General features: G+C 36.4%; 1 protein-coding gene across 2 annotated transcripts in view; it reads left to right on the forward strand.

Moving 5' to 3' along the window:
- The first annotated feature begins 9,023 nt into the window (after window positions 1-9,023).
- Window positions 9,024-11,522, forward strand: part of LOC106517024 (protein FAM161A) — a 4,732-nt gene continuing 2,233 nt past the window's right edge. Inside the window, exons 1-3 of one of the 2 annotated variants that reach the window (XM_014007702.1) lie at window positions 9,225-9,239; window positions 9,340-9,519; window positions 10,511-10,788. In XM_014007702.1, the coding sequence (XP_013863156.1) occupies window positions 9,445-9,519; window positions 10,511-10,788 (353 nt within the window). In that variant the 5' untranslated portion in view covers window positions 9,225-9,239; window positions 9,340-9,444. Of the gene's footprint in view, window positions 9,520-10,510; window positions 10,789-11,522 lie in introns of both variants that reach the window. The other variant, XM_014007701.1, reaches the window with a different exon arrangement.

Here is an 11,522-nt window from a genome sequence, read left to right on the forward strand (position 1 = left end):
TCTCCATGTAGCATCAATTATGCTAATGCTAGCTGCCTGTCACGTTCTCTCGTCCTGGCCACACCTCCGCTCTCTAACCCCCCCTCCCCTACCCACACCCCCTTCGCTACCCATTTTGATGCATTTTTCAAATTTCGCCTTGGGGCAGAGTTATCTTTTCACAGGGGATAAGATACACTTTAACAAAAAGTATTGGTTGGTGCAGCATTTCTGTATTCAGCTTTGCTGACCAACATACTAAAACAAAACCTTCTAATATTTAAGAACTACCGACATTGTTTTCTCTGATGCAGATACATAAAGAGGGACAACTTCCTGCAAGTGAAAATGTTTACTTCTGCAGCAGATTTTTATTGCCCACCGCTGAAGGCAAAAGAGCTCTAATGTATTACTGGTGTGTTTGTTTGTTCACTGTGTTAGCAATGAATTTTATTGAACTTCTTAAAAAGTAATTGGTAATTGGACACGTGATAAAGGTTTGAGGTCAACCCAATCCAAGATGGCTACTATACAATAGAAACCCCAACACTGGCTAAAACACAGCTACTGTTAACAAGCTAAAATCTAGTGTAATAATTAAAAATCAAGCAATAACTAATCATGGACACACTGCTGACTGTCTGTTAGCAAAATAGCTTATGAATCACGGCTCAGATCATAATGAAATTTTAATTATTGAGTACCACTTCAATCCAACTCAAGACAACCACCACAGCTGCCAACATTAGCAAAAAAAARGTCTATAACTCAATCAGATTTACACTTATTGAGGTAAAATCTGGTGTGGTAGTAGCTGAGAGCCAGTCACAACACATACTCTGAGAGCTAACCCAGTTCACAAAATCTTGCAATCTCTCATGAGATCATTTACAAGGTTTGACCAAATAAGCCATTACTTTGCCACATCTCATCATAACATGAAAACTCTGGCATGAAGGGAATGCTTGACCTTTAAGTTTTAAACACAATCCGCTACAGAAATAACCTCCAACATGGATCTGGATTTTGTTTAAGAATTCTTATTAGGCTTAAAATACAAAAAGTACATTCCTCTAATTGTGGCTTCCACAAGTTAACTAACCTGTATGACCTGACCATGATGAGAGAGCAGCCGTGCAGGGCACAGTTTTTGTATTTCCTCTGTAAAGATCCCTTAAAATAAATATTAAATCATGGATTTGAAGAATGTAAACAAAACCTGTGCAGACCAACATCTAGAAGGAAACAAAGACAGAGGCAGGCTGTGTGAGTGCAGACAAGGAGGATGATGTGTTTGCATCTGAGCTCGACTTCTTTGGAAGTGCTGCAGATGTGATGCCTTTAAAAGGAAACAGGACAGGGTCGGTCTTTACTGTAAAGGCCACGACAGAAGAGGCTCTTTCTCTCCTCTCAGAGATTTTTTTTCCTCTTTTCATTACAGGCCAACCACAGTGACAGAGAAGCTTTTGAGACTTGTGTTTGAGACAGCTACAAAATAGAACGTTTAAAATGACATTGGTCAAAGTAGAGAAACAAAATTTAGTTGTGCAGTCTAAGAAGTAAAACTTTAATTAGGAGATTAAAACTGATGAAATAGTGAGTCTGAAGTGCAGCAAAAAAAGTAAAGGTGGTAAAACCTGCTTGTATTTAGTATTTAAGTAAGTAAAAAAAAACAACGCTTTTATTTTGGTAGGTTGGGTTGCACACCATAGACCCTGTGGTGCAGCCAAAGATTTTGTCTGTTTTCTGTCTGCTTTTTCTTTATAAAACTTTTACTTCTRTAACTTAAGTAGTTTAAAATCAGTAAATTTATACTTTTGGTACTCTGCAAGAACAAATGAAACTCAGTTTCTCTATCTCACTCTTCAATCAGTTTATTTTTGTTTGTTTTGTTTTCGTTTCCCTTGAAGTCATTTTGTAAAAAAGCCAGTGATTGACGAGACACTCTTAAGATAACCTTTGGTGTTAGTACTTAGCTATAGACATGAGCAGAACATCTTGAACTTATTAAAAACTTAGAAACATGACATCTAAGTTGGCTACCACTGTTTTTCTTTATTTGCTCTTTTACTTTTGATTTCATTCAGACCTTTACCTCAGCATTTGGTTAGATTTAAACAACTGCTCATTCGGGTTTTGGCAGCACACTCTGTTTACTAGAAAATGGATCAAACTTTACTGCCACGCTCTTCTATTTTACTAAGTTTATACAATTCAGTGTTGTAAGTTTATGCTGGACTTTGCTGAGGGTCAACTGAAAACGTAATGTGACAAAGAAATTACTGAACTCAAAATCCCAACTTGGAAAATCAGACGATCTTGCCTCGGAAATGAAACTTGGATTTGGGAATGATGTTCCAGGGGCACCTTGGAAAACCAGTCAGGTCTGCTAATTCTTTTGGTCAGAAACCAAGCAGTGTTGCATTCAAGCASTGTTGCGACATGCTCACAAATGTAACTCGGACACTTTGTTAAATTGATTTAATGGGATGCAAACCTTTACTTCAGACATTGTGTTTTATAAACATGTCAGCCATGTTGGATTTTGAGGTTGGGACTGGTAGAAAACTAACTTTCTTAGGTGGATGTCAAACTTTAGAAGATGATTATTTTTACCTGTAATCAAGGAATTTTGAAGTCTGAGTACAAGTGGAACGCGTCAAACCAGCACCAGTTACAAAATCCAACATGGCGGCCAAATGCGTACAATAGAGAGGGCTCTAGCTGCAGATCATCAATAGAATCTCTACCAGCAACATGTTCACCACAATTTTGGTCTATATTACGTACTACTCTGACTCTACCCTTAACCCCATGGGTGTCAAACTTATTTCCAGAGGGCCACATGAGCATTATGATGACCCTCAAAGGCCCAGTTGTAATAAACTTTGACGTTTTGTGTTAAACTTTGACTAAAAACACAAAATGTCACATTCCTGAGCACCGCTACCAAACAATAACTGAGCTCCATGTGGTATTTCATGCGTAGAAACATTGTTTTCCTCTTATAAACACTGAAAAGTACTAAAGGACTGAGAAAATGAGAAATAAATATTACAGAAATACTATTAAAAGTAAGAGAGGTTTACTACTGTTGAGTTGTGGCGAGTAGCTGCCGTGTGAATTCTCAGCTCTCCCACTTTCCAATTAGTTGTAATATTTAGTGTTTCTGATTTYATTTCATTAAAAAAAAGTCGGTGATGTAAAACGTACAGTGACAGCCTCTACTAATGAACCTGTTGCCATAGGGTGTATAAAATGCTGAGACTGTAATAGGCTTTTTTGCTTGCCACTTTAATGAGCACATTACTTTTCTGTAAAGCAATGTGCCACATCTCATCATAAAAACTGAACAAGTACGTGCTGCTTTGAACAAAGGTCAAGTAACTGGTGCTGTATATATTGATTTTCGTAAAGCGTTTGACACAGTTGATCATTAAACTCTCTTACAAAAGTTGATTTCAACTTTCTTCATCTGCAATACAAATGTTTTCCTCTTATTTGACTGATAGGTGTCAGGTTGTGAAACATGGAAGCTCTGTGTCCGGGTCTCTGCCCTGCTCCGTGTGAGTTCCACAGGGTAGCATACTGGGCCCATTGCTTTTCCTATTATACATAAATGGCCTTCCAAAAATATTGAAGTATTCAAATATTTTAATGTATGCTGATGATACTGTTCTTTTGTTGTCTGATTTCAATATTGAATCCATTAATAGTCAGTTACAAGCAGATCTTCAGACATTTCATGGTTGGCTTCAAAATAATGTTTTGTCAATTAATGTTAAAAAACTGTGTGCATGTATTTTTCCTCACCCAGGAGACATTTCAATATAACAAATCAACTCACTTTTTTAAACAACCCCCTTGATATTGTCACTACYTACAAATATCTTGGAATTACTTTGGATTCTCATTTGACTTATCGTGATCATGTACAAGTCTTAACCACTAAGTTGAAACAGAAATTATATGTTTATTCAAAAATTAGATCCAATCTGACATCTTCTGTTTCAAATATCTATCTTCATGCCATTATACTCTCAACCATGTCGTACATTATACTCTCAACCATGTCGTACTGTTTACCTCTTTGGTCTCTTACAACAAATGAAATCTTAGAACCCATAGTTAGGCTCTACAACAGGGCCTACAAAATTCATAAAAAAAAAACTTCCTGGTTGGACTCATCACTGCACAGTTCTTTCATTGTCTGATGCCTTGACTTTTCAGAATTATGTTTTGTATAGTGGTATTAATTWATATTTTCAGATCTTCCAAGGTGACAATTATGGAACTCTGTGCATTGCTGCCCAAATCAAATTCTGGAAGTGGTCATTCAACTAGATCTGTCCCAAAAGGACAACTGATATTACYAACTTTTAAAAACTGTTACGGCCAGAGGTCTTTCTTCTATGTTTATACTAAAGCATGGAATGACATTCCTCAAAACATAAAGTCCATTTCAAAACTACAGCCCTTTAAGAAGAATCTTGTCTGCCATCTGCAGGACACTTTTTGTTGTGCTCATATTTAGACGTCTTATTTTGCAAATGCTGCCTTCCTGAAATTTGGTATGCTTGTTTGTCTTTGCGTCTATGGTGTGTAATGATGTGATTGTGATGCTGTAATTCTGAGTGTTTTATGTGCTGCAGAACAGGAACCTGCTGTAAAACAGCAATTATGCTGAGTCGGGCTTGATTTTTAGTAATCTTTTCCTGTTAAATAAATCAACTCAACTCAAATCAAATCAAATCAAATCAAATCAAAGGTCTTCTGCAATTTAAATTTACACTCAGATGCGGATGTTGCTAAAACACATTACTAATTCAGTAAACAGACAAATGTCACCTTTTTTTGTTCAAGCTCATTTCTTGCACAACTACAGCTTTAAAAAGTTTAGATTATGTGATAACAAGAAAKAYGTAAAATCAAATGAATGCTACACTRAAATACTTGTTCCTTGTTTTCATGTGAAATTTTAGATTTCAGTGCACAGACAGTATCTGATTTTTGAGGTTTGTATGTTCAATTTTGAATGATACATTTAGGCTGTAATCACCCTCCCACCCAGAGCCCAGGCTGTTATAAAAGGGTCTCGATGCCTTAATGAGTGGGACTTGTTGACATGAGGGTGGAGTGCTCCTCTTGAACACAAACAGATTGTGAAGTGGAAGGTTAGCGAACACAGGAGCYACTCTGTGGTTACATCAGAGTTTATTCCCACTCCAGGGCTAAATGAGTGTCTGTGCCTAAACAGGTCTCTGAGTCACCTAACTTCTAACATTCACCAAGCATACACATATTTTTACTTCTTTTGTTTGTTTGTTTTTTTACATCATGTGTGTTTCTGTGACCTGAGGTGGGGATTTCCTCTCACTTGGTCTTCCAAGAAAACCTGTGACCAGACTATTGATCTCCAAAGGCGACAGAAAAAGGATTCTGTCTCATATTTTTTTTGTTAGGTTTTTTTTTGGTGTCAATTTATGTAAATGTATGATTGCACAGTAAAAAAATACTTCAACTTTTTTTAGAAGAACAAAATTTGATAGAGCGAGATAAAAATGATCAGATTGTGGCAAACAGGAAATTTGCAGGCAACCTTTGGTTTTATCTCATTTACATAAAGATAAGACATAATAATAAATATTAAACTATACCAGATAAAAATATCAGAATATACAAAAAAAAAACAAATATATATGACACATTTGCCAATGTTTTGAGATCTTGTGAAATCTGTCAGTCCTTGGAGTGCAGTATGTGTTGAGGATGTCTCAGCTATCATCCTTGAGTTATATCATTTCAAGTCCCTTCAAATTATAAACATGTCCCTCTTAACAAAGTTGGATTGTATGTTAGGCGGCAATACATTTTTATGAGTCTTATACATAACAAAATCCTATAATCTACCAATTCTCCAAATTTTAACAGTTCACACTGCCAAAAAGATTTTAAGGCAAAGAAGTGGTGTGCAATGGCCAAGTCAATCACCTGACCTGAGTCTGAGCATTTCACTCGCTGAAAACAGAACTGAAGAGAAAATGGCCCGGGAACAAGAAGGAACTGAAGACATTGAAGGCCTGGTTAAGAAGGATGAAACCCAGCRTCTGCTGACATCTATGTTCCAGAGTTAATTGCGGATTTGCAACCAAGTATTACASCAAAAAGYGAAAATTAGATTTATTATTGGTAAYTKGTCCCATTGCTTTTGATCCTTTRAAAAGGGGGAGGCACAAATACAACTTATTGTAACACCAGAATGCTGCATGTGAAAACGAATTTGCTTCAAAGGGATTTTCTGTTTGTACAGCTCACCACACAACCAGGCATTCTGCTGTTTTATACAACTACGATAGCTAACCTGAAGTACATCATAGCGATTTCACTTATTCACACCATTCACCTGATTTGGATGTAAATATCTTTGAAGTAAAGCTGAAATTCTGCAGTTAAATCACATCCTGTTAATTTCAAATCCATCACGGCGATGCTTCCAGCCAAAAAGAAGAAGGAAAAAAAAGAAAATTGTGTTCCAATTTTTATGAACCTGACTGTATGTTGTTTTAGAAAAATACATACTAAATCACATTTTAAACCTCTTTGTGTCAAACAGAATATTGTTGTTGAGCCACTGCATTCTCTTSTGTTTATTTGTACCTATTTCATTAAATTCACCATGTTTCAGTGAAGCACCAGTTGWTGAAGCCCGTGTGGAGGAGGAAAAGCCAAGCTTGTGATGACTGTTGACTCAGGCCCACTCTGACTGAACACTGCCACCATTCATCCAAAGGAAACACAGAAAACTCAGGCGCCCTGGGTCAAGAATGTCTCCTCGCGTCCAACACTCTGAACTTCACGTCGCAGCTTCCAAAGAGCTGCTGACAGCYGCTCGTTTTTATGGCTGCTAATGTGTTTTTGTGGTCTGTCTCTGTTATATGAAGCACTTTCATGCAGCAGTGAGGAATAATTTATCAGGCGAATTAATGGATTATTTTAATGCAGCTGGAATCTGCTGGTCTGGTCAAACAAAGGGAGCATCTGTACTCCAAGGTTGGGAGGAAAAATTCCTGTGAATTGGGAGCAAGGTGTTCCAAGAACTGCAAGAGTGGAAAAGGTTTTAAAAAATCCCCAAACTAGAGAACACGATCAAACTGATAGTAAAAACATGAAACCACAGTGTTGCATATCTGAACTTTGAACTAATACCACATTTTTAATGATTTTGCAAAAAAAAATCCTTCAGAATTTAGACATTTTAATCAGAAAATCATATATTGCGTACTGTATGTGAATACATAAATATCTGCAACACTTCTATTATTACTTTCTTTTGAGATCAAAACTAATAAAACTACAACTTTTTATGTAATTTAGAATTCAGAAGAAGGAAATAAAAAGAGCAACAACGCCATCTAGTGGACAAATACAGTTTCAGCTTCAAACATGATTAGAATAAAATCAGGATGGTGGTTTGACCAACTGTTAAAGGGYTACATTTAACTTAACACAATTCTTTTAAGCTTAAATTCTTTCCAAGTACTGATATTTCAAAATGACTTACAGAATTTTATGCAGATAAAACTATTTTACACTAAAAAAAACCTGCATCCGCTTGATATAAAACTTCTAAAAACACTTGGTTAAATAGTTCATACTTTAATTTTAAAAATCCAAATCTTTTTTTAAAGTTCMGACAGACAATATCAAGCACAAAAGAACAAATTAGAGTGGTTTCCGGAGGTAAAAGCTTAACCTATTTTTGTTAAAATCCAACTAAATTCAAAAATGCTTTGTGCATGYTGAGAACTGAATGATTTTATTGAAGTTTTCTGAAAAAGATGTAACCATGAAGYGAACTAATTTCAAAGCTTGTTCAAGTGTTTACAGGAGAAGATAAGAAAGGAGAAAAAAGGGAAAAGGGAAAAGTTGAACAAAACATTTGAGAAAGATGGAAAAAGCCCAAGGAGACATAAAAGACAAAAAAATGCAGAAAAGTACAAATAAAGATATAAAAAGGGACGAATGTATAAGGATGCAGAAAAGATGTTGCTCCCTTCTGAGCAAACTTGCACAACATGCAAGCTGAAAGTATGACGAAGCAATAAGTGTCACCCCCCCTCCAAAAAAATAAAAAAATAAAAAAACCTAACCCATAAACTATAATCTGTTGTAAATGCTGACTCAGCAGGTCAGAATAAAGAACCAAATGGTCGACTGCCCAAATCGCTGAAAACATGACACAGAAATCTGGAAACACATTCATTTAAAAAAACAACAGCAGTGGCTTTGATAATTAGTTAATGAATTAATTACCACTTACCATACCATACSACTTTTATTTATAAAGCACTTTAAACAGCACTTTAATTAATTAATTAATTAATTTTCATGTAAAGCAACAAACTGCAGCTGTAGTTAGCTGTGTTTGTAGCTTCCAGGAGGACAGGAGGCAGATGGAGGGAGGTTTGCAGCAGGAGGTGGAGATTTGTGTCAACAGCTCTGAGAATAAAGTCAAAAGATTATCTCAGTCAGCTCTGGTTGTTGGCGTCTTCCCTCTGCAGCTTCATCTATAAGTTAAAGAAAGTATGTGAAATGTGTGAAATCAAATGTATATAAAATGAACACATAACAACTAAAAAAATGTATTTAAGCTTAATTATTTAACAATGATAATAAAAAATCACTTTCAACAAATAAAATTTAGTTTTTGCATGTCAATGTTTTAACAGTGTGATAAAAGGCCATTAAACAATAAAACTTAATAATAGTTGTTGGTTTTAATTGAATCCCACAGATTTGCATGGAAATAAATTGTTGAACTAATTTCTTCATGTTTTTTTGTATTTCACTTTGACAAAAAAAAACATCCTAATTGACTTTGACGTTATAGATTTAARATCCTACATACATATATTTTTAGTGAATTTGAGCCATCACATCTTTAGTGTCAGTACAAGGCAGGTTGGTTTTCTTTTACTAAACAACAACTGAGCTGTTAGCTCTAAAGTTTTTCTCCACCTGACCTTGTAGGGAGCCTGAACTCTTCTCTCCAACACTTTGAGCAACACGCACTAAACAACAACAGATGCGTGGTACTGATCAGCACTTGCACTGGATTTAAGAAGCTAATCTGTAAATCTGATTGGCAAAAGTCCCTCTGACATCCATCTCACTCTGATTAATTAACCCTTCAACGGAGAAGCCACAGCACCGTATGGACCACCTGGCAACCCACTGCAGAATCACAACACCCTCTGATGGTAAGAGGATAACACTGTCAGTCTGAGTGTGTGTGAGTGTGCGTGTGTGTGTTAATCTGYTGCCATCTTGTTCTGGTTTAACAGACTTTTTGTTCAGCAGGTCAGTGTGTGAAGTGAGGTGAAGCAGGACACACTCTRCTGCTCGTCTGGCTGCAGGTGGACGTTTCTGCTGCTTCAGGAGAAAAATCAGACCAAAGCTGCTGTGATGTATCGATCGGCTGCTCTGGACAACGAGGAGCTGATGGCTCTGTACGGAGCTGAGGAAGACTGCATCAGTGAGGTGAGGAGTTAAACTCAATGTTCCATAAAAACAAAATTTTAAATCTACTTGCAACACAGAAAGAAAGAAAAAACAATTTTAGTGTTTCGCAACATGTGATTCAGTTTCTAAATATAACATTGTTTTGTGATATTTCCCTCTATGTGCAWAAGAAGATCAGAGCTACATAGGAGATTAAATTGAGGGTGTTTCTAGAATTRGTTAAAGTTCTGTTGAGCTAATCTTATTTGCAACATGATAAACAGTTTATAAAGTTGAAATATCTTATATTTATTTTCTTCACACAAATGATGGGCGTTCTTGTTGCGTTATTGTAATATTTTACTAACAGACAAATAAGGTTAAGGCCAAAGTTTTAGGCAAGTGTTGCAAAATTTGCAGCACTAAGAGTATATTTTGAGAATCAGTCTCAGCTMCAACCGCATTCAATTTTAGCCCAAAATCTGTAAAACTGGCTGAGTTTTGACCATTTTTGTGTTTACTAATCTCAGTTGGTTTTATCAGGCCACTTGATTTGGTTTGATCCTGAAAGTTAATCAGTTGTAGAAGTGCATTAAATGATTACTTTCAGAGAGTTTTGTTTAAATTTGTCCAGTAGTTTGTGAGATATTTTGCTAACAGACACACAAAGGTGAGTTTTAGGGGGCTGGGCAGTATATACATTCAAAACACACTGATCCTCATTTACAAGCWGCTAAATGCTTCAATTTAAAGAATAAATTTTACACTTTTTTAAAGCAAATCTAATGCTACATTTTTACATCAAAAGTACGATTTTACCAATAATATTAACTGTTTAAATGTTATCATATAACATTTTTTAAATAAAAACAAAGTTTCCAAATAAAATAAACCAAAAAAAAAAAAACACAATTGAATTTTATTTTTAAAACACAGCATGTGTCATAAAGTGTAAGAAAATAAAAGCCTTCTTCTCATATTTGCGTGATCACGTTCTCAGAATTATGTTGAAATCTTCCTGATCTTTCAGGAGAACRATCTGGATTTGGAGGGCAGCGAGGAGGTGAGGAGCGACCGAGGCGTCCGCAGCTCTTTACTGCTGGAAATCCAYGGCCTGCAGAGGGAGGAGCAGGTTTATTTCACCAACCAGGAGTACTACAGGAGGCTGGAGGAGCTGAAGAGCACCCACCTGAGGAACATGGCCGACCTGGAGAGGATGTACATTAGCCAGGGAAAGGACGGGCGAGGCGGAGGAGACGACGGAGAGCTGCAAAGATGGAGGGACAAAGAGGAGAGGCAGTTTGTCAGGTGAGACACCTTAATGAGGACATATGCAAAATCCACTTTTTTAGCCTTTAAATGCATTTTTTGTGGTCTTGGAGTCTGCCAAATAACTAATCAACAGTTTCTTCATCTTCATTCTCCTCTGGCTCTAAGTCAAACTCTGGCTCCATTGTGGACGTCTGTATTGTTGACATTTTTATTAATTTGTCAATAAAATGTTTCTGTGCCACTATATAGTTAAACCCCTCTGTCAAACTAGAATGGACCACTCTGGAGGGGTAAAGGGTGTAAAGCGCCTTGTTTGGATTTAAAGAGACAGCCTCAAAATGAGTTGATCTGAGGCACACCTCAGAAAAGGGGAGGGGCTTGTGGAGTTACAACAAAGAGGAATTCAGACAAAAGCAGATCTACTTATAGGCCCCAAACTAAATGTTTAAATGTGAAAAAGAATGATTTAAAAGCATTAGTCTGTTTTAAAAAGAAAAAGTGGACAGAGATGCATCACAACAGATGACAGAGACTAAACCCATCACTCGTCTTTACTTCTTTTGCTTATGCAAWCTTTTTTAAAGTGTTGCATCCAAGAAACTTTTGAATAAAAAATGAGAAGCCTGAGCATCAAACTGCTTCAAATGCAGCACATAATGTTGTAGTTTATTCCACCAAATAACAAATTCAAAAAACATAATAATACAAGTTAAACATTAACACAATGGGCCTCATGCAAGAACCGTTCGTACGCACAGATTTGTTCTTAA

This window comes from Austrofundulus limnaeus, unplaced genomic scaffold (assembly GCF_001266775.1).
Source record: "Austrofundulus limnaeus strain Quisiro unplaced genomic scaffold, Austrofundulus_limnaeus-1.0 Scaffold43, whole genome shotgun sequence".
NCBI lineage: Eukaryota > Metazoa > Chordata > Actinopteri > Cyprinodontiformes > Rivulidae > Austrofundulus > Austrofundulus limnaeus.